Here is a 22,443-nt window from a genome sequence, read left to right as displayed (position 1 = left end):
TGGGTACTTTGTTTCCCTTCTTAGTGCCTCAGTTTCCCTCTCTGAGAAGCTGTGGAAGAGTGAACCCTCAGCCCCCTCTCAGCCCCAGGGCACAGGAGCCAGCCATATGTGTTCTTGGACCCTGCACACAGGTTGTGTTTGGGCACCTAGCAGCAGAACAGACCATAACGAAGGCTAAGCAGCCATGGGAACTGTATACCTTTGGGTCCTGGTGGTCCCATGAGTCCTTTGTCACCTGAAAGAGAGACAGGCACCGTAGTGCAGAAAGCCCTGTAGGGGATGGCCAAGAAGAGCCAGTGTCTGTCTCTGAAGACAACTTCCCACCCCATACTGGTTTCACTTCCCTGCCTTGCACTTGGTGGCTTGTGGTCTTGTCCGTCGGACCCTCTCTGAACCCTGAGTCCTTGATCCTTCTTGAATGAGAGGTCTCCACAGAATGCCTTCTATTTCCTACACCTCCCCTTGCTTACCTTTGACACCAGGAAGTCCCACTTCACCTCGGAGCCCTTGGGGACCCACAGCACCTGACCAACAAAAGAAGACATATTTAGGTGAGTGTCCCATCATTGGAACCAGGCAGCACATGTACACATAGATGCACATACACCTTGAAGCGGAAGTCAGGGATTGCTCCCCCTAATCACTCCCTCATCTCCACAGGCTCCTGCTGGCCCACACTGGTCCCTGCCTGTCACCAGGCTCAGGCATTAGAATACCCCAAAGGATGCTGACAGAGACATTGGCTATAGCTCAAGCTCTCAGGGTAACAGGCTCTTGGCCCGTATGGGACAAGACAGAGGCAGGATGGGAGCTCCCTGTTGGTGAAGCTGTTGGGAGGTCTTGGACCTGACCCGAGTCCCGCAGTGATTTGGACAGGACCCACTAAGACGCATAAACTGAGCCACAGGCTACATTGTTGACTTCCATTTTGTATGTCCAGGAAGTTTTCATACAATCACTTCTTTGGCTTTCAAAATGTTTCATTTTCCCTTTAACATCCCTTCCTTTACCATGGAGGCAGCATGTATTTACAAGCAGCAGCACACTGACCTGGGGGGCCTTGGGGACCAGGAGAGCCGCTGTGACCTGAGGAATAGGAGACAATCATCAGAAGGCCAGGTACAGGTCGGGACAACTGACCCCAGAGTGAAGGGCAGGTGACGTTCAAGGCACTCATTCTAAGGGCCGTATGGGTCCTCGCTAGGACAGTACACCAGAGGGTCCAGGCGTGACCCTTGTGGGGAGCCACAACTTGGCAGGGTCCACAGACCTTTGCTTCTTCTTAAGACATTGTGTCTAGATCAGAGGCAGAGAGGAGAGTCTGCCACTGAGCATCCAAGGACACTGTGTGTGTATTTGGGTCTGAGTTGAGGCAGAAATCACCTGCTTTCTTGTTAGACACCACACAGTGTGTCGCTAAACAGAAATAGCCATCTGTCTCACGCCCGGCTATAAGGCCAAAATTGTAGCCCAGTCTTGTCAACCTGAACTCCTTTGTGGAGGGATACTTGTGACCATCTTGTACAGATGTGGGGCTACCAACCCGCACTCCTGGGGAGTCCAGGAGCTGCTTCTCTGAATGTGGCCCCTCCCTGAAGACCTGGGTTGGTCTTCGTGACATACCTCTGAGACCTGGAGAACCTGGGACACCAGGAAGGCCCTGAGGACCTTGTTCACCGGCAATCCCTGAGGAGAAACGGAAGAAACATGCTGAGGAACTCCTGCCCTGGCAGTCATGTTTGGAAGGGAGGCTTCCCACCCTGCCAGGGTTCCAGTGACCACTTGGTGCCTCTCACGGTGAGGCCACCCACGCGCAACACCCTCCATGAACTCGGGCACCCAGACGGAGCTCAACAAATATGTGAGAGGATCCACAGTCCTCAGTAACTTTTCCTGAGCAACCCTCTGGGTTGGGGGTGGGGAGCACTGAGAGATTCCTACTGTACTTCTTAGTTTCTCATAGCATCAGTCTTATGGCTAAGGAGCTGAGTTCAAACCTCCCCAGCTTCAGGGACTCAGGCATTCTGCCTTTTACTCTACTGAGTCCCAGAGCCAGAGGCTGCAAGGCCCCAGTTTCACCTCACACCTGGCTGTGCTCCCCGCCCACACCTGGCTGTGCTCCCCGCCCACACCTGGCTGTGCTCCCCGCCCACACCTGGCTGTGCTCCCCGCCCACACCTGGCTGTGCTCCCCACTCTGTGGCTCTTTGCTCTCTACCTTGACCTGGCTCTGCCCCTCACCTGCTCTGGGAAGATCACTTCCCTGAGACCTCTCTCTCTGGGTGAGCCCCCAAATCACAGCCTGTTTCTCAGCACTGGATCAGATCCTGGCAGCCTGGCCACACTTCATCACTAGTAACTGGCCTTACAGGGTGTAGCACAAACCTCCCCTGGTATCTATCTCTGTAAGTGCTCAGCCAGTGCTGCCAGAGAAGGGAGGATGGATGGATGGATGCAGGTAATCCTCTTGGTGTAGGTGTCACCTCTTACCTCTGTCTCCTTTCTCTCCAGACCCAGGAGGCCCCGGTTCACCACGAAGTCCCATGGGGCCTGCTAGTCCTCTCTGGCCTACGGGTCCTTCCATGCCAGGATCTCCTAAAGGTAGGAATGGGCAACCACAAAGTTAGGGTCCCGTGCCATACCACAGACAGCTTCTCCTCAGCAGAATGATGGATGGCCCAGAGCCTCTTCTAGGTCTCTGTTGTTTCTCTTTCTCTGCAGCCTTGCTCAACCCAGGACCTGAGTGACCCTGTGGGTACCTGGCATCCTGCCTCTGCCCCAAATCTGTGAGTTCCTTCTCAGTTCACCATTTTCGTGCTGGGTTTGCCTTGATGCCACAGGTGGCTTGCTGCCCTTGGCCACTCCGTCTGCCTCTTCAAGTTTCCCGCCCCTCTTTATCCACCTTTTGGGGCTTTGGCTTCGGCGGCCCCCTCTACTCTGAATGTGCCTACCACACCCTCTCCTTTTTTCAAATCCCCTATTTAACGCTCCGTCTTTCTCTGTTGTAGTTACTGCTGTCTTCTAAAACAGGAAATACTGAATAAATGCGTAGGAGGAAATGGAGGAGGAAATGAACAACTAGAAAAAGAGGGGTTCTTACCAATGCTGCCTTTTTGTCCCTTTGGTCCTTCAGGGCCAGGGTGGCCCAGGGGCCCAGGGATACCTGAGGGTGTAAAAGAAGATCTTAGCCTGTGCTTCCTCCTGAGGCTGGCAGCTAGGACTGAGCATCCCTAAGCCAACAGCACCAGAGATCACTGCAGGTTACATACCTGGGGTCCCAGGAAGGCCTCGGTCTCCTGTGGGGAGAAAACAAAAGGAGATGTCAGATGGAGAACCTGGTCTGGTCCCGTGAGAAACCACTAGCAGGATTTATATGAAGTTCTCAAGAGTGGTTACCCCCAGTTCCATTCAAATTGCTAAAACCAACTGGGCATGGTGGCGCACGCCTTTAATCCCAGCACTTGGGAGGCAGAGGCAGGCTAATTTCTGAGTTCGAGACCAGCCTGGTCTACAGAGTGAGTTCCAGGACAGCCAGGGCTACACAGAGAAACCGTGTCTCAAAAAAACTAAAAAAGAAAAATGCTAAAACCACAAATACCTTTTTGCATCATTAGGCCCTGTAAGTTGTCTGGGACATAATTATAGTGAAAATTGGATGGTTTTCTGAAGTTCAAATGCTTTCAGGAGTCCTGTACGTCACCTGACACATCAGGCTAGGGACTCCAGGACCACCAAGCTCCCATCCTAAGCAGGGTCAGGAGGAGTGTAGGCTTATAGGTCTTGGGAGGCAGACTTGGGTAGGGAGCCAGGGTGTGTGCTGAAGTTGGAGGTGTGTGGGAGCCATGAAGGAGACAAACAGGAGGGAAGGCTGACAAAGGAGGAATGCAGTTCTTGCCTGGGGTCTCTCGGGAAGTGAGAGTTACAAGAGTCAAGGACGGAGGCGGACCTTCCTCCTGGAATGGTGCTTCCTAGGGAAGGCACCCCTGGGTGCAGAATCCCTTGGGGTGATGCAGACAGAAGGTTCCTGGGCCCATTCACCTTCACTTCATCAGAGACTCTGCGAAGGGCCCAGAACCTCTGGGTAGTTCCTTCCAACATCAGAGTAGATAAGACTCCCAGTGAAATTAGCCAAGAGAAGCTACTTTGTGTCAGCAAAGGATGATGGGATTGGGAACCTCCTCTTTCACCATGCAAGGATAATAGTTGGTTAAATCGCTTTTCTCAGCCTGAGGGGTTTTCTGCTTGCTTTAACCCCCCCTGCCCACCTCCCCAGAGTTTAAGGTATCTTTGGGATACTTGCCTTTAGGTCCTTGACTCCCCGTGTCACCTAAAACAGGAAAGATGACACTGTGAGATTGTGCAATAACCAAGAACCATGTTCACACCCGTGTTTCACAGCTGTTTGGCCACACGTGAGCCACATGTCAAGGTGAGGGGGCCGGGTCCCTGCAGCCCTGCCAGAGACACCTAGGCATAGAGCACTACGCTTCTCCTGTGTTGAGCCCAGGCTTCTGACCCTGCTGTGAGGTCTGATGGACTGCAGAGTCAACTCCCAGCCTTCCGACAGACAGACAGTTAGGTGCTATCCACACTCTCCCATTTGCACAAAGGAAAAAAGAGTCCAATCCCAGGGGACCATGCCTCCCTTCCAGAAATGAGAACAGGGGAAAGGTGGGGCCACTCCAATACCTTTTGGACCAGGACTTCCTCTGAGATTTCCTACAAGAAAGAGCGAATTGTGAGTCTCTCTCTCTCTCTCTCTCTCTCTCTCTCTCTCTCTCACACACACACACACATATGATGGGTGTTGGGAAGAGGCAAGAGCTAGCCATTAAAAATAAGCCCCTTGTTGTTCCAATGATCTTGAGCAATTCTCTCCTAGACTCAGTTTCCCACCAGTGAAATGGGATCCCAGCCCAGCTCCCTCTTGTCTCGTAGAGTAATGGAGGGATAGGATGGGAGGGAGAGAGAGGCTGAGTGAGTAATGTCCCCAGGACAGGCATAAGGCCACCCAGGCCCAGTGTTCTGGGCTCACTGGCCTTGCTCCTAGCCCACTCTCACCGTTCTCCTGCTCGGTCATCAGCTTGTTCCTTACAAACAGCCAGATGGCCTCCTGGCTGTAGCCATCCAGCGCAGCCTTGCCTAATCCAGGTCCCAGGCTGGGTGCCTCGGCCTGGAGGCGGTCCCTGTTGCTTTTGTCCATCTGGACGTCATGATATAGCACCTTGGTCTTTTCCAGCTCCTCCACGCGGGCCTTCAGCTTTCTTACCTCCTCCGCTGTGAGGGACAAATGTGGACAGTCAGTGAGGACTGAGTCTGGCACTTGCCCTGGGGCTCTGGGTCTGGGGGCAGGGGGACTTCTTCACACCCCTGGGTACTTATTTCAGCAGTATGTATGCAGAGACAACCCTTATGGGCAGTAACAGCCAACATCGTCCCGAACCTCAAGGAACGCCGGCTCTGCCACCACCGGAGCCGAATACAAACAAAATTGTTCTCCTTCCTCTGGGAGGTGGAGAGGGTGGTAGCAAGGAAAGAGATTAAATGCTCAGGGAGAAAGACCGCGGGGGCAGTGTGGCCTTATTAAGGCCATCAGTGCAGGAGCCTGGGGTGCAGCTAGGACCTTAGACTTCCGGTGTTCTGCGTAGTGATCTCAATGCTTGAGCCAGGTGCCTCCACCAGCTGTTTCCTATCTTATTGGGTTTACATGGCTCCAACCCTCAGGACCACAAGTGCGCACTCCCATCCCTAGGAAGGTCTGGAGGGGCGGGACTTTAGGCTTTGTGGCCTTGATACCTACCCAGAGCAATGAGGCCGAAGAGCAGACCCAGCAGCAGCAGCCAGGTGAGCAGCAGGCCCAGAAGCCACTTCCACCAGCTGCAGCAGGAGCCGCAGGGGCACCAGGCTGGTGCAGCGCCCCATGCTCCTCCACCACCACTGGCACCACCGCCACCACCGCCACCACCGGCGCCTCCGCCTTTGCCTCTGCCACCACCGACACCTCGGTCGTAGCCATGGTTTTCTGTGGAAGAAACAGGAAGGGTGAATTGAATCCAGGAGGCTCTTGCACATCTCCCTTTAAAATTAGTGTCATCATGTGGAGAGGAGGAGGAGGAAGAGGGAGAGGATTTGAATTTACATGGGACTTTTCCTGAACACAGGGTTACAGCTGGAGAGTAAGTCTGAAATCCCCAGGCTGTGTGACCCTGACACTTTATAAAATGAGGTTCGCAGATGACCTGCTTCATAAAAACGATTATGTTATGAAATCATCGGAGGATGCAGCCCACAGCACAGGATTTAAAACATCTTCATTGTTAAGAGTGTCATATGGATCTGTCACAACTCCTTCATCTGATTAAGTCTAAACCTACACTCCCTGGTCACTATGCCTCCGCCTTTGTGGTTCCCACAGCACCCTGGAGTTACATTTAGTACCATGAACTTAAAAAACGCGTTTAAAAAGGTAAGGCTGGCAGTTCTCTTAGGGAGGCGGGAACTTCATGAACTGTATTTCTCTCCCAAGGCAAGGGAGGAGGCAAAGAAACTGCAGGGGACTGGAACAAGCGTGGGACAGTGCCATCTTGGGCCTGTCCTGCTATGCCTTCCCTAGTGGAAGACTCAGCCTCAGGGATCATACAGGCTGACGGGTAGGAGTTGTGGAACCCGTGAAACGTCATCTTTGTGACTCAGTGGTTACCCACTGCCTCAGCTGTCCACTCCCATCTTCTATCCTTCTTCCTTTCAGGCCTTTAGGAGGCCAGATCTGAACAGCTCATGTGTGACATCATCTGTCCCACTAACCATGGCCAGATCCTTTCACGGCAGCCCCACCCCTACCCCCATTCTTACTCACCTGCCGAGGTCATCTTGCTCTTTGTGGACACGGTATTTAGGTCTCCTAAAAGCACATACATAAGTTTGGAGCTGAACATGAGTAGAGGAAGATCACATAAGCACATGTATGTGTATCCTACACATATGAAACCCTATGTAATGAATCCCCACATGGGACCTCCTATCTGTACACCCACACATGCACCCCTACACACATACACCCCACACAGTGCACCTCCACATGCCTCATGCATGCGTGCACACATGCGAACACACACACACACACACACACACACACACACGAACATGTAACACATGAACACATACACATACCCATTCCCACATTAAAACTGCAGCTTCCCACCCAGCAGGTCTGAGGAAGACTGGATTCTATGTTCCTAACACTCTTGGGTGTCACCAGTGGACCCCATGTTGAGTGTCATCGCCCCAGAAGACAAATGAGATGCGGCTTGGTTGAAGTTGGGTGGGCAGGGTCAGTTGTGCCTTACCATTCACGTCTGCCTTCAGGCAGGTGTCAGCGGCATATGCAGCCTGCTTCTCCTTTTTCAAGGTGTCTTCTGAAAAAGAAGCTGTGCACAGAGCCAGTGATCATCTATCTGCTCTATTCTCTCCCCACTCACCCTGCCTGCTCATATCCCCACTCCCTGGGAAGACCAAGGTTAGCCTGGTTGGAAGTTAGTCCAATTTTCCTGAGCTAATCTCCCTCACTGGGGGGCTGTGGTTAGGCTCCTGTTTGCCCGCAGACTCCCCGTGGGTGCTCCCACATTTTCCTGGCTTCTCTGTACTCAAGGCAGGTCCAGGCAGATATTTTTCCATCGAAGAGGGATCCCCATGATTTGATGACTAAATCGGTTCAAACCACACCTTGGAGAAGCCTTGGGCCTCCTGTACTTATGAAGCCCTTCATCTGAAGCCCATGCTACCCGCTCCACCTGTGCTTACTTGAAGAGATGGTGGCGGGGGAGGCGGTGAAGACCTTCCCACTGTCCTTGGTCATGATCAAGAGCTCCATCTCTTTCTTAGCTGGTGTGTTGTCTTTCTCCAGAATCAGGAACTTGCAGTCTTTATGCAAGAGGTCGTCACTCTGGACACTGGTGGTACAGGCTGGAGAGGACAGAAGTGGATGGGGGGGAGGGGAGGAAAGGAGGTTCACCAGTGTGTATGGGGGTGCTCTTGGTCTCTTAGACAGTGATGCTATGAAGCATCTTGCCGGCTATGTCTGGCCATCATGAGGTTAGGTCAGTGCTGTATGACTGGTCTATGGGGCTGTCTCCCTACATGTAGACACAGGATCGTCCTTGATTTTGTACAGGTTCCCTTCACCAGCCAGGCCCTTCTTAAACTAACCTGATAGACTTGTTACCATCCTGGGCAAACTTTTGCTAAAGCTCTGCTCACTCGTACACGGACCACATGTCGACCCCATCACTTGCTTGCTTAGGAATCAATCACATTATTCTCTGGAATTGTCTGGAGGACTGTGTATTTCTCATCTGCTTGTCCCCCTGGCATTGTTTTGTTCTCCCCACGAGTCTGGTCCATGTGCCACGGTGACACCTGGAAACCCAAACTGTCTGATACTAAACCATGGGTGCTCAGGATACTTTTATGTTGAATGAATGAATTTCTGATTAGGAGGAGACCCACCAGGATCTAAACACTGGGAGAAATAGCTCACTGCATGGGGTGAACTCAAGTTGATAAAGATTCTATAGAAAGCAGTGAGGTGTTGACAGCTTCTCTGGGCTCCCTGCCTCTGATAGGTTACACATAACAGGAGAAGGCCAGCAGCAGTTCCCAGATGAGTGTGGTGGCTGGAGTGTAACAGACAGTAGGTGTGTGTGTGTGTATGTGTGTGTGATTCCTGCTCCTGGGAGGAGCACCAAGAGGATGCTCATTTCTTTGGAAACACCCATGAGGCCTTTGGGCTGAGTTGTGTTTGTGGGTCCCAGGCCACCCAAGGGTTCTCGCCTGTCTTCCAGGATACCACGTGTTATTTCAAGTACTTCTTTCTGTGTGCCAACCTGGGCCCTAGAAGCTGGCACTAGTACTCACTGGCAGAGGTGGACACGCCGGTGCTGGTGACAGTGGGAGGCTGGGGCACATTTTTCTTCGCTCCGTATGCTGCGAGAGAGAAAGCACCCTGAGCTGGCCAGCCTGGGAAGGTGGCTCAGCAGCCGTCTGATCAGCCCAGAGGAAGTAAATGAAATCAACTCTCCAGCAGTGTGGGGCTTAATTTCCTGTTTCTTTTCCTAGTTCTCAAGCCCACTTCCACCAGGAAGTCCTTTTAGACTTTGCTCTTTACAAACTCACTTAACCCCTGTTGCTTTACAGGATTCTCTTATTGCTTCTTATTGGGTTAAGTGTTTTCTCTTCCAACTAAGGAGCAGACAAGTTGGATGCAGGAGCTAAACACCACCACGCCCCTTCTGCTCTAACACCAGGTCTGCACAGAGCCAATGGCCCTGGTGGCCCACCGTAGAAACAACCACTAAGATTTATTTGAGTGGAAGTGGTCTGCAGAAAAGTGCATTGTGAGCTCAGGAGACCACTGCCCTGATCAGCTGGGTAGAAGTCACAGGGTAGAGGCGCTGGGTTTACAAGCTCCCTGTGTGTTTAACTCACATTGGAGATGGTGAGGGATAAAGGTTGGCCTCTCTAGGCTCGGAGAGAGGGCTGTCTAATTGATGGGAAAAGGCCGCTTGGTCCTTTTAACTGTTTGTAAAAAGGTATGTTGTAGGTTGTAGGATCTAAGGGCTGTCAATTCCCACTTCTGAGCTCCAAACTTGCCCTACCAACCTGTGGAAGTGGTGGTTGTGCCATGGGAGAGGACAGAAGAGCTGGGGGCCAGATTGTTCTGCATGCCAAACACTGTGAGAGAGACGGAGAGTAGGTAAGGATGCTCTCTGGATGCTGTGAGCCCCCCTGGAGACCCCCAGATCATTTTCATGAAAACTCTTTTTGCCAGTGGCAGACTGTAAACCTTTCCTGGTTTTCATTGCTCTGAGCAACGTGGTCAGCTCTCTCTCATAGTAAACATTATTAATGACTGTCCCAGAGAAAGAGCCATGTGTCTTCATAGCAGCGGTTCACATAGGGCCTGCCAAATATTAGCCTCCCTCAAAACCCTAAAATATTCCATCCCTGTAGCTCCCTATGGCTGGTTGGTACACAGCGTGGGAACTGAGTGCAGACATACAGACGGAGAAGCACTAACATGGCGGGTCTCTACCTCTCCTTTCAACTCTTCTGACTCAAGCACCCAAACCCCCACCCCCACCCACTTTGGAGACAGCATATCTTCTTCACACCATGAGCTGAGAGATAGCACCAATGAGCTGGCCAGCCTGAGAAGGTGGCTCAGGGGCCGTCTGATCCGCCCAGAGGAAACATGAAACCAGCTCTCTTCAGCAGTGTGGGGCTTAGTTTCCTGTTTCTTTTCCTAGTTCTCAAGCCCACTTCCACCAGGAAGTCCTCTTAGACCTTACTCTTTACGAACTCACTTAACCCCTGTTGCTTTACAGGATTCTCTTATTGTTTCCCGCAGGTTATGTATTTTCTACTCCAACTAAGGAGTAGCTAAGTTCAATGTAGGTGCTGAATGCCACCGCGTCCCTTCCCCTGTCCTAACCCCAGGTCTGCACAGGGGCAATGGCCCAGGTGACACACTGTAAAAACAACCACTGAGCTTTATTTAAAGAGGATCCCCTCTTGAGACAGCATAGCTCTATATAGCCCTGGAACTCACTGTGCACATCAGTGTGGTCTTGAACTCAAGTATTTACCTGCCTCTCCTCTGGAGTTCTGGGATTAAAAGCGGGCATCACCACACCCTGCTAAATCCTTGCCCCAGTTGCGACTCCCTGGCTTGTGGTTGTCCACTTAACTACTTGACCTAGCCTAGGAATTCTCAGTGGGAATCACTGGGATTCTCAGTGAGGGACTGTCTGTTTGAGTCGACCTGTGGACATAGCTGAGGGGATTGTCTCCATTGTCCTAACTGGTGTGGCTCTCAGTGCCTCTACATGGAGGCTCCAGTTCCTGGTGATCCAGTGCTCTCTACTGCCCCCCGCAGGCACTTCACGGTAACGGAGAGCAAATATACATACAGGCAAAACATTCGTCCACATGAAATAAACACGAATATATTCTTTTCAACATAGCATAAGGGGACAACCAAGGTGACAAGGTGGCAGGCTCTGACCTGAGGAGCAGCTGCTGAGTCCAGGGTGCAGGGTGGGAGAGCAGGACGCCATGTTATTTGGCACTCCAAAGACTACAGTAGGAAAGAGAAAGCAGGCAACGGTAAGGCTCAGGGCAAGCCACAAGCTCAGACTCTGTGGGAGTCTCAGAAGAAAAGCTGGGATCTGGCTCATCTGTCCTGTTGCACTTTTGTTGTTAGAAGAAGAAAAAAAAAAACCTTAATATTCAGTTCTCTCCCTTAGATGCAGAGAACCAGACATGAGCCTGTGGTACCTTAGGTCCTAGCCAAAGATGACTTTGGAAGTCCAGACCTGGAGTAGACAAGTGGATCCAGTTAATGGCTCTCTTGTTAGCGGCTGCATTTTATAGAGTGGGGGGGGTGTCTCAGAAAATTGAGTTGTTCAAGATTCCCACAATCAGTTCACACTCCTTGATACATGGTTTTTCTGATCCTTTTCTGATTATATTTCTCCTGATACCCCATCTGGAATGTTCATTCTATAAAAAGTACCTGCTAGAACCTAGTTGATTAAGTTGAAATGAATAGGCTTTGGCCATTAGGCCAGGAAAAACCCCTCCTAGGAGGTCCTGGGGATGGCACAGTACAAGGGATATCTTCAATGACAGAGAGGAGCTGTGGCTGTCCCTACTTAGGAGTGACACACCGTGTGCAGTCACACCTACCCGATCCCGTTGAGTAGGCATTGGTGTTGAGGAGGGATGTGCTCTGGGCTGTTACGTTGTTGTGATAGGTCCCGAGGGAGGACCCTGCAGGCAAGGTGGAGGACCACATGTGGGGTGGAAAGTTGGTGTCCAGTATTGCTGAATCATAGGTCCCGGACACTAGGAACAAAGCACAAACATTTGTCACTGGGGGAGATTTGAACTCTTTCCTGCTGGGCCTTCCCAGCACTTCAGCACTGAAGGTCCCATATCTCGGGATCTCCCTCAGTTCAGGACAGCCTGAGGCACCGAGCCATTCTACTTTTGACTGAAGTCAAGATTTGATCTCTTAGATTACAAAATTCTTGCCCATTCTTGGTGAAATTTGATATTAGTTTTCTTTAGAATCTACTCATTATGTCTTGTAAGATTTCTTTTCCTACATCTTGGTGACCTGCCTCCTCCAATGGGGACAACTCCCTTACTGCCATCTTCAAAGATGTCATGGGGTTGTTCACTCAGGAGCTACATTTAGTCATCCTTAGCAAATATGGGGTGTGTACCAAACCAAGGAGTGTCCAGGTATAATAACTCCTTGATCATAGTAACCTTCTTGCTTAGACACTTATTAATTAAAGCATCTCTGTGCATCAACCAGACCTAAAGGCACTCTGTCCCTGACAGGGCTTTTCACAGATCTTCAAATATGCCATTTCTGCCTATTACATGGGAGAGGGAGCTGGCCAGACTGTTGCTAATATGCTTGGAGACTTGGCTTTATAGGGAAGTCATACAAGGGAGGTCATGGTATCAAGACTTCCCCAGGAACAGAAGGACATCATCATGGACAGAAGATGACAACTCTTTCCTCATCTCTGTCCATGGCTCTGCTAACTTCTCTTTCTGTCCTCTGAAGAAGTACGTCTCTCATAGAAGACACAATGCTCCATAAGGGTGCTGAGAACTCCTAACCCGGGTGACCCTAGCCTCTTAGGATCTTGTCCAACTTCCCAGCGACCCTCCTCTCCTCCATGACATCGACTGTGCCTCTTTTGTTCAGAGCCTTCTCTCAAGGCTTGACACACAGTAGGCACAGGATAAATACTTCACTCCTGATGATGAAAACACTACAAATTTCCTCTCAGTCTTCTTTTGGGAGACCTGACCAACACATCTACACTCTCAGAACCTGATTGGGGTGGGGATCTTAAGGATTTAGAGTCGAGTACCACATCCTCAGAGGACAGCCAACCATGTGGATGAGAAAGCCCCACCCAGACCTTCACAGCGTGGAAGAGCAGATGCTCTGTACTTTTACAATTCTGGTAGAGCTAAAAGGTCTTGAGGGCACACCTGCCACATTGTCCCCATGACCCCATGGCTGACTGGAGCCGCCAAGCTTACCTGAGTGGGAGCTCGCTGTCACTGTTTTGGTCTCTACGGTGCCTTTCTTGGGGATGGGGAGTGTGTTGGAGGTGTTCCTGGTGGGACTTGCACTTGCAGATCGGCTCCCCTTAAGCAAACGCTTCACCTCATCCAGCTCTGTCCCTGCAGAGAACCCCAGATTTTCCCATCAGGCCCCGGGAGGGACCCTTTCCTAAGTCCAAAGATCAGAGAATGGATATTGATGGCCCTCTTATATCAGAGAGGCTACCATCCGCCTCATATAGGGGGACACGCTCCATTAGCTTTATAATCTTAAATTTTGCCAATTTATAACTGTTATAAACCTGACAGTTTGTAACCTTAGCAGAGTCATGAATACGGGAGCTCCGAGTCCTTGGAAGATATTTCCTGATTCGACCTCATTAGGCACTGCAGAGGTGACTGCCGGCCTGGAAGACACTGCTGTCCGGGTTTGGACTGTTAGAGAGCTAGGCTCTTTAAGACACTAGCTTAACAGTTAGTTGTCTTTTTCCTGAATGTGGTGCCTTGGACGCCCTGGTGTGTGCCTGCCAGGGTCAAAGGGACATGAGGTTTACAGCTCCTAGACATCTCACTGCCTCTGCATTCATATCTGCTTTAGTTTCAGACCCATCTGGATGGTTCTAGTGTAACAAGGTGAGCGAGGAGAACCAGGTCCTTGTGTCCCTTCGGAGTGACCCACAGGAAGGAAGGGGGAGTATCAGGCAAGGACAGTGAGCAGGGAACAAGTAAATGGACAGACAGCAGGTGCTGGGAACTGCCCTGCCTCTCTCTCCCCCAAAAGCTCCATCCATTGGGATCGACATTTCTAAGCCTGGAAGGACTCTGGTGAGAAAGGGTTAGACACGGGGTCAGATCCTATGACCAGGTGTCAAGCTCTGGGGCCAGCCTCGCTCGGGGTCCAGGTCACATACCAGCTCTCTTCCTTCTTTTATGCCCTGCCCCTGAATCCCACCCTAAAAGTCGGGATCATATCAAAATGGAGCCTCTAACAAGGGCAAGAGGGATCCAGTGTGCTGAGGATGCTGGATCTCTGACTTTTGAGATGAAGTTAAAAACCCCATTTTCAACTCCCAACGCTTCTCTCACCTGAACCCTCCCTTTGGGACTCCATAGAGAACTGCCTTTGGGAGGTCTCTAGCTACCTATATCTTCCGGCCCTAACCCTGACCTGCTGTTCAGTTTCTCCTTAGCCAACCCCTAGCGTAGAAGGCTTCTCTGTCTCTGTCTCCATCTCCCTATGCTGTGCTCCCTCATTCTGAGCTATGGGTGTTGGTTGAGTGTTTTTCCATTTCCCCATTAGACTCTGAATTACTAGCCAGGGACCATGGCTTACTCAGCAACCTGGCTCCAGACCTTAGACTAGGGGTCCACATCCAGGAAGCCATCAAGGATGTTTGATGACTGAGTATAAATGGGCACTCTCGCGCGCGTGCACACATGCGCACACATGCACCTGTGCATGCGTGCATGGTGGTGGTAGGGGCGGTGGGGTGGGGAGAGTGAACGCACACAATAGTCCCTAACCCCTCAGCACTGTGCTGCGCCTGCATCTGATTTACTCTGTTTCCCAGACACTCTCATGGTGGTAGGACCGTGACCACTTACATCTGGTGGATGGCGACGCGCTCTGCAACCGAACTCGAATTTCGCTCTCTGTATGAGGGGAGAGAAGAGACAGGGATGTTGTGGATGAGGGAGTCTGTCTGCATCACTGCCCTAGACCCTAAGGTCAGCACAGGATGATTCACTGGGCTACTTTGTGATCTTTCAGTTCTTCACCAGGAGACCTGGGTGTCACTACAAAGGGGGTGTCCCTTCCCCACTCCACTTGCCAACTGCACACCCCTAGGCACCTGAGACTTAACGAGAGCCTAGGTTGAGCAAGGAGACCCCGAGACACTTTATCACCACCCTCTTCACAGTTGTCAGCATCCAGCATCTTTCTGCCTCCCAGCTCACTTAAGGTACAGGCAAAAGAATCTAAACTCTCCAACATTCAGTTAGTCATCAGAACAGGAAGCAGCAGCCAGCTTTACAGGATTAGCTTCGGCGAGAGTGGGCGTCTTTTAACAATCATTCTAGAGCCGTGGGTGGCTGGGGTAGGCAGGACTTAAGCTCCCGATGAGAGTGAGACACTGTGAGAGCAGAACCTGGACATGGCGAACACGCGGAGCCCGCAAAGGACTCTGCCGTCAGCACAGCCTGACACAGGCTCCTGTGGTCACTCTGGGCTCTGCTGGGGTGGCTTCTCCTAGAGACTTTTTCTCTCTTCTATCATCTCTAGATGATGACTTTACAAAATTATCCCTTGCAGTCATTTGAAAAAGAGGGACTTTTGCTTATCTTGCTGTATAAGGGCGATCAACACACATCTGGAAGGGTAGCTATGAAGACAGATGTGACATCTGTATCACTGTCACTGGAACCCATTAGGCCGTTATCAGATACCCCCTTCCCAGGCTCTTGGAGTTGACCAAGGCTCTGTCAGTTCTCAAGGCTCCTCAGGGAGGATGCTATTTGTTACTTTTTCTCCTACACGTGGCTTCCTGGCTCTGGGCTGGCACGTACTAGCTGCTCAGAGTGAGTTGGAATGAATTCAATGGTGGTACTCACCTCGTGTTTGGCTTCGTCCTCTGGTTGAAGAAGAGGCTGAGAAAGAGAGAAATATGGTCTTAGGCGTATTTCTGGCATGCTGAATATTTTTGACACTGGGAGATATTTTCAAAGTGTCTAAAATCTAGACGGGGTGGGTGTGGGTGTAGGGGGGTTCTGTATAGCAGATGCTGAAGAAATGTTTCCCAGATGTTGAAGGGTAAATAATGATTTTTGCAACACTCAATGCAATTTAGTTGAGCAAATGTTGAGTTAGCTTAGAGCACGGTGTCTGCGAGATAGGTGTGTGTGCGCGCGCGTGCGCGCGCGTGCATGTGTGTGTGAGAGTGCGTGTGTGCATGTGTGTGTGCGTGCATGTGTGTGTGTGTGTGTGTGTGTGTGCACGCGCGAGTGCGTGTGTGATACATTAGGACCAGCTGAAAACATTGTCAAATGGACCCAAAGACTGCTAAATCTTTAATTTGTTTATTAAAGCCTGCCTTGGTTTTCCAAAGGCAAGCAAATAGAGAAAATTATAATCCTTAGGTAACCCCAGTTCAACTATACATTGAGATTCTAAGAACATGATCAAAGACATATGGTACAAATGGTCAAATGAAGGCACAGCTGAGGGTGGCCCAGGCGAATGACTTGGCCTCTGAAAGGGAGTTATGGAGGAGGAGCTGGGGTGTCTTCACTTGAGCTCTGAGACTGCTGCTCCTCCTTGGTGCCAGGCCTCTGTGAAGGCCACAGAAGGAAGGATCCTACAGTTACTGCTTGGCCTTAGGGGCTTGTGTGTCCTAGCATGAACCTTGTGCAAATGGCTTATCATTTTAATGGTGTCACGAGCAAAGGCTGGTGACAGCAAGCTAATGTGACTGGCAGCCACTCTTATGATGCTTCAGAGTGAAGGGGAAGGCAAGACAGCAGGAGCCAAACTCCTTAGAAGAAGCCAATTGGCTCGTGATATCTCAGTGTGCATGTGCGTGTGTGTGCACGTGCGCGCATCATTAAAGCATTCCGCTGGAAAATAAGGAGAGGACTTACCAAGTTCCTTTCGTGGGTACTCAGGGGAGGAGTTGCCGCTGGAGCTCCCTGGAGAGGAGACAGACCATTTATTACAAATGGCTACTTATCCATATAGCTTCCTAGCGGGTAGGGGTCCCAGCTACAGCAGTGTGAACCCTGGAGCTGCAAGTGTTTCAGGAGAATTCTCTTAGCAGAATTCACCCAAGCGGGGCCTTCCTCCTGACTTTCCTGTTTCAACTGTGGACACCACCATGAGCCCACTCTGCCTTTGAAACCCTAAGGATGGCTATTTCCAGATTTTCCTCCCATTTCATCCATGGCAAAGCCTGCCAACTGGGTTTCTTTTATCTTACCCCTCCCAGTCCTCCGCCGCCGCTGGGTCCCAGCCCAGATTTCTTCCTTCTCCACTCTTGAGGACTTCTTTTTAACTTGTCACCTATCCATAAAGTCAAGCTCTCTGGGGCTCAAATATGACCCACGGTTTGGCTCAGAAACCTCTGTGTCTTCTTTTTTATTTATTTATTTATTTATTTATTTATTTATTTATTATATGTAAGTACACTGTAGCTGTCTTCAGACACTCCAGAAGAGGGTGCCAGATCTCGTTACAGATGGTTGTGAGCCACCATGTGGTTGCTGGGATTTGAACTCTGGACCTTTGGAAGAGCAATCGGGTGCCCTTACCCACTGAGCCATCTCACCAGCCCCCCTCTGTGTCTTCTTATGTGGAGACTAAAGTCTAAACCTAGCACAGAGTCTAGGTCTCCTATCCCGGTTTTAGCACTGGACTGTCCTGTATGCCACGGCTTCCCCACCCTGAACTGTCCTGTCCTTTCGTCTGTGACTGTCACTAGGAGACCAAGGCTTAAGTAGCACCACCTCCATAGCCATCTTTGATTTCCTTAGTGGAAAACAGAAACCTCCATCAACTTGGCCTTACTGCTCTTTCCGTGGTCTTCAGCTGTCTATAGACCATAGGGTCCTTGAAGACAAGACTAAATGCCTTGAAGGCATTTAGTACAGTGGAAAACATGATAACATGTTATTTGAGAAGTGAGTAAGTGGATAAAAAAATGAATGAGAGAGATGAATGAATGAATGAATGAATGAATCTTCCAATAGTGTGGACGCAAGATTGGGCAGGATGCACACGAGAAGCTAAGAAGTCAACATGCGCAGGACAAGCAAAGTTACACCACGAAGCGATCAGGTACCTTCATAAGTTCCATGGCGGGTCATGTGAGCTTTCCTTTCAAAGGTGGAGCCGGGAGAGTTGGGCAGGGTAGAGGCGGGTGAGTGCGCTCTCCTGTAACTGGAGGTGGAAGCATTGCCTCGGATGCTTCCACCTGCAAGTGGGAAAGAGTGTAAATCCTCATGGCACCACCTCACCAGAGATGATCCCACTACACAGAGACACAGTGGTATTATTAACCACACAACCCCCTGGGTGCTAAGGGAGGGCCCTGGGAGAGAAGTAGGGGACTGCGGGGACACTGTGAAAGAAATGGAAGGAAGGATGACTGCTACTGCCTTTTGGGGCAGACACTGAGTGGTAGGGTGTCCTCACACGCACACAGGTTTCATGGATGTGGTAAGGATGCCATAGGGGTGACTTAATGCTGGACCACTGACCCCTGCTCAGAGGGACTGGACTCTAACCCGCTGGGCGGGCCCTTCGGAATGTTGCATTTCCTTTTTATTTTCTCTCCAACATCTTAGTGGCTTCCAGGGCTGCTGCTGTGTGCGTGCGTGTTTTTTGTCATACTTCTTTCTTTTGCTTTCACGTGAGCTCAACTCTCGGGGAACAATAGGCTCACGTTGGGTGCTTGCCCAGCGGAATACGGTAGCACAGGAGGACTACGCAGCATCATTAGAGTCTCTCAGCAGAGCAACTCAGCCTTCACCCTTCGTTGCTGGTAATCTGCCTGTAAACCTTAAACACGCACAGCCCTTCCTAAAAGGTGTGGCCTAAGTAGAGGGACTCTGCTTCTTGAATGCTACCTGTCCTGGAATCTTAATGAAAACGGAGCCCATTTTATGCAGGTGTCTAATGCTGCTGATTCCAGAGGCAGCCCCATCTTCCCTTGTCCTTTGGGTAACTCTTAGGGGTGTGTGGCAGTCAAGGTAACGGTCCCACTCATGCGCTGACTGCAGACAGCGAGTTTTCACTGTTTCTCACCTCTGTCTGCCGCCCTGCCCCACAGACCAGTAGGCACCTACTTGAGTTGATGTAGCCGCTGCTGCCATGGGTCAAGCTCTGCTTCTCCAACCGACTTCCTCCACCCAGAGAGCCTGTCTTAGCATATCCATTGCTGGTGCTCCCTTCTGCAAAAGTAGGTGACAGTCTCAGGGTGGAGCAGGGTCACAGGGGCTTCTCACCCTCTGTTCTTCTCTTCCCTCCTCCTCACCAGAACCCTGCTGGCTGGGGTCTCTCTTTTACCATACTTCATACTTCTACGCTGCCCTCCCTCCCCATTTACTTTCAGTACAGATATCTAAAATGAATGTCCGGCTTGGTGTGAATGAGAGCTTTCTGGTGGAGCATAGAAAGTTATCCGGTAGGAAAATTAGCCAAGACAGCTCCTCCATCTCAGATGAAGTTTGGGCTTTGCCTCTTGCAAATGTCCAATCAGGACCTAGACACAACAGCCACTAGAAGTTCTGGAAGGACCGGAGGTGACTCTGGGCTCCTCTTGACTTGTTTCTTCCACCCTGCTCTGGCCACAAATGGGTGATTCCTCCCTATTCCAAGGCCCATCAGGGCCAGGGGTAGTGTTGGGCCTGGATCTCTGCTCTTAGAATGGGCATGGCTGTGAATAAGCAAGAGGGCTCACTAGAGGGAATGATGGGAGTGTCCATAAACGGGACTGGCAAGCAGTTGCGGTACACTCCAACCGTGAACCACACAGCGCCAGCTGCTCGCTAGCTGTTGTGTATAAGTCAACATGAGTACAGATGCTAGCAAAAGGACAAATTTCAGAGAGTTTAGATTTTCTCAGAGGGAAAGTAAACTCTCATGTTTAAGGTCACAGATTGGGGCCTTCACACGGGACCTATGAATGGGAGCCACTTACTTGGTGGTAGGGATGTGAGTCTTGTCGTTACTGTTTCCGTGACAACTGGAAAAGAAAAAGGGAAGAGGAGATGCTGTGGTTGGCATTGCTGGGCTCTGGCAGGGCCTGGTCTCTGCCATAGATTAAGCATTAGGCTCAACAAAGGTTTTGGAAAGCTGTGTCTTATGACGAGGAATCTGCATATATGAACAGCAGCAGCAGCAGCAGCAACAACAACAACGAAGCTCAATGTATGTAGAATATAAAATTTCTTCTTGGTGCCAAAGGAAGTTATCCGTTGACTGGAAGAATGAGTTGTCTTGGCATCAAGGCCTCCCACTGATCACACCAGTCCAGGCCTAGCTTTGAGTCTGGAAGAGCGCAAGCCTTCCTTTTCTTAAAGCCACACACACTATCTCTGCTCTCTTCCTTCCCAAAGATGCCTAGGCCAGCTGGAGCCAAGACCTGGCTGATCTCACTCTGTGTGTCCCGATAAAGTTGGAGGTATCTCTAGGGTGCCATGATTCATTCTGCAACCCTCAAGGGCATCCATGAGGATGGACAGGAAGAGCAGCCTCAGTAGATCACTTTTGAGGTCAGTGAAATGAGCCATGCATGTATCCCAGAGGCAGACTTTTCAGGACATTTCCCTAGTGTCAAGTGGTGGCAACTATACAGAAATGCTGACAGCTTCAGGTGTCCGAGGAAACACCACTCAGAAGCAGGACCCAATTCCTCTGAAGTAACATGAGGTTGGGGTGGATTCCCAAAGCCATACCAGGGCCAACTTTGGTCTGACTGTGGCCATCAATACTACCTCTCTCACACTTGGGGCCTCACCTGGCTGCGGCTACTGTGTGTGTGGGCATGCGTGTACCACAGCATGCATGGGCAAATCAAAGAACTATTGGTAAGAGTCAGGTCTTTCCTTCTACCTCCTGGGCCTGGATATCAAATGTAGCCAGCAGGTTAGCGCCTTTACACGCTGAGCCATCTCACTGACCCTCACTGGTTTTTGGAGGAGATTTTTTTCCCCCGTGTAGAACATGTGTCCAGATGTGTTTGTGTGGCGTGCATGCACACATGTGTGTGGAAGAAGGGACGGAAGGAGATGGTTCAGGCCACTGTGTGCCACGTGTTGGCACCTGCTCTGGCCACACTGTCCATCTATCCCTGTCCTCCACATGACGTGTTTCCAGTCAGTTCTCTCTTGTCCCGGCAACACAGGATTATGAACACAGTGGAAATGGCAGTCAAGGGATATAAGGAGGTGGCTCTTCACTGGAAGGTGGCAGCTCCATTTGAATAATGGCCCTTGAGCTCCCAGTAGCCTCTCATTGTACAGGCCTTTGGGATTTTTTTATTTTGACACATAAAAATAACTTATTAGCCGAGTGGTGGTGGCGCACGCCTTTAATTCCAGCACTTGGGAAGCAGAGGCAGGCGGATTTCTGAGTTCAAGGCCAGCCTGGTCTACAAAGTGAGTTCTAGGACAGCCAGGGCTATACAGAGAAACCCTGTCTCAAAAAAAAAAAAAAACCCAAAAACAACCCCCCCAAAAAAACCCCAAACAAAACAAAACTTATTTTCCAAGTCTGTGGAGCCAGAATTTTTTTGTTGCTATTGGAAATAAATGGGAGTCACACAATAAGTGAAAAAGTTTCCTAATTTAGAGTTGCTGGAGAGAAAGTTTAAACTCCTCTCAGTTTATCACGTGGACAGTTCCACAAAGCAAGTGTGTCCGTTTTCCAGGTTTAGTGTACGTTTGGACGGTGAGACCAGAGTTATGTCCGTCCCAGTCCCCAACATAAGTAAGATCTTATACTTTTAGATTTCTATTGTCCTATATCCCTAGGGAGAGAAAGAGCTAAATAAACCACAGAGAATTAGGCAGTCATTAAACTACAGAAGATTAGGCATGTATAAAAATTCTGCTCATAGTAGCCCTGCACAGGAAAAAACAATCCTTTTCTCTCTCTCCTCTTCTCTCCTCCCCTCCTCCCCCCTCCCTCCCTCCTTTCCTGTATTTATTTCTCGTTCATTTTCTGTGGTCCTAAGGATAGTGCCCTGAGCCTAGGCAGGAGTGTGCTAGGCAGGTTGTCCTCTGAGCCACACCCCTGGGCCCAGAAATGGCAATTTTCATCCCAGAACAAAATGTAGAACCTATTTGATTATAAGCGCGTGGAAGTAAAGACTGAAGGGAGTGCTTTTGAGGAGAGGGCGTGGAGTCTCTCTGTGACGCTACGCGGAGACACAGCGGTGATGCTGGTGGTGGGTTTAGGATGAGGGACACTGTTTCGAGTAAAAGAAATTCGGACACTCTTACTTCTCTCCGTGACTTCAGCGCCATCTCGCTTGCTTTTCTTGGTCACATCCATCCCATAGCCACCTGCAGGGACAGAAGCCGTTGCTTTTAGTAAGTCTAGCCCCCACCTCTCTCTCTCTCTCTCTCTCTCTCTCTCTCTCTCTCACACACACACACACACACACACACACACACACACACACACACACAGCCAAGCTAATAAAAAACCTGTTTCCTAGCATTCAGAGGCTAAGTCGTACGCATATAATCTTGTACAGGCACCAGCCCCTACTCTGCCCATTGATTGCAATAG

The 22,443-nt window shown here is 50.5% G+C and overlaps 1 protein-coding gene across 1 annotated transcript in view; it reads right to left on the bottom strand.

Moving 5' to 3' along the window:
* The window catches only part of Col17a1 (collagen type XVII alpha 1 chain), a 38,728-nt gene extending 16,522 nt beyond the window's left edge, over positions 1-22,206 (bottom strand). The window contains exons 1-26 of the mRNA XM_021151707.2: positions 22,152-22,206; positions 19,847-19,891; positions 18,993-19,097; positions 17,987-18,118; positions 16,791-16,838; positions 15,765-15,800; positions 14,757-14,804; positions 13,128-13,271; positions 11,745-11,903; positions 11,062-11,133; positions 9,657-9,728; positions 8,913-8,981; positions 7,800-7,961; positions 7,346-7,426; positions 6,856-6,900; positions 5,800-6,021; positions 5,061-5,276; positions 4,689-4,718; positions 4,300-4,326; positions 3,269-3,295; positions 3,100-3,162; positions 2,490-2,594; positions 1,624-1,686; positions 1,051-1,086; positions 471-524; positions 200-235 (exon numbers count right to left, since the gene is read on the bottom strand). Coding sequence (XP_021007366.1) covers positions 200-235; positions 471-524; positions 1,051-1,086; positions 1,624-1,686; positions 2,490-2,594; positions 3,100-3,162; positions 3,269-3,295; positions 4,300-4,326; positions 4,689-4,718; positions 5,061-5,276; positions 5,800-6,021; positions 6,856-6,900; positions 7,346-7,426; positions 7,800-7,961; positions 8,913-8,981; positions 9,657-9,728; positions 11,062-11,133; positions 11,745-11,903; positions 13,128-13,271; positions 14,757-14,804; positions 15,765-15,800; positions 16,791-16,838; positions 17,987-18,118; positions 18,993-19,097; positions 19,847-19,891; positions 22,152-22,203 — 2,149 coding nt within the window. The 5' untranslated portion in view covers positions 22,204-22,206. The remainder of the gene's footprint in view (positions 1-199; positions 236-470; positions 525-1,050; positions 1,087-1,623; positions 1,687-2,489; positions 2,595-3,099; positions 3,163-3,268; positions 3,296-4,299; positions 4,327-4,688; positions 4,719-5,060; positions 5,277-5,799; positions 6,022-6,855; positions 6,901-7,345; positions 7,427-7,799; positions 7,962-8,912; positions 8,982-9,656; positions 9,729-11,061; positions 11,134-11,744; positions 11,904-13,127; positions 13,272-14,756; positions 14,805-15,764; positions 15,801-16,790; positions 16,839-17,986; positions 18,119-18,992; positions 19,098-19,846; positions 19,892-22,151) is intronic.
* Between the last annotated feature and the right edge of the window lie 237 nt (positions 22,207-22,443).

The sequence above is a fragment of the Mus caroli genome, unplaced genomic scaffold (assembly GCF_978045245.1).
Source record: "Mus caroli unplaced genomic scaffold, Mus_caroli_1 scaffold_20, whole genome shotgun sequence".
Taxonomy (NCBI): domain Eukaryota; kingdom Metazoa; phylum Chordata; class Mammalia; order Rodentia; family Muridae; genus Mus; species Mus caroli.
Note: the sequence above shows the minus strand (reverse complement) of the source record. Positions and strands in the feature narration are given on the sequence as shown.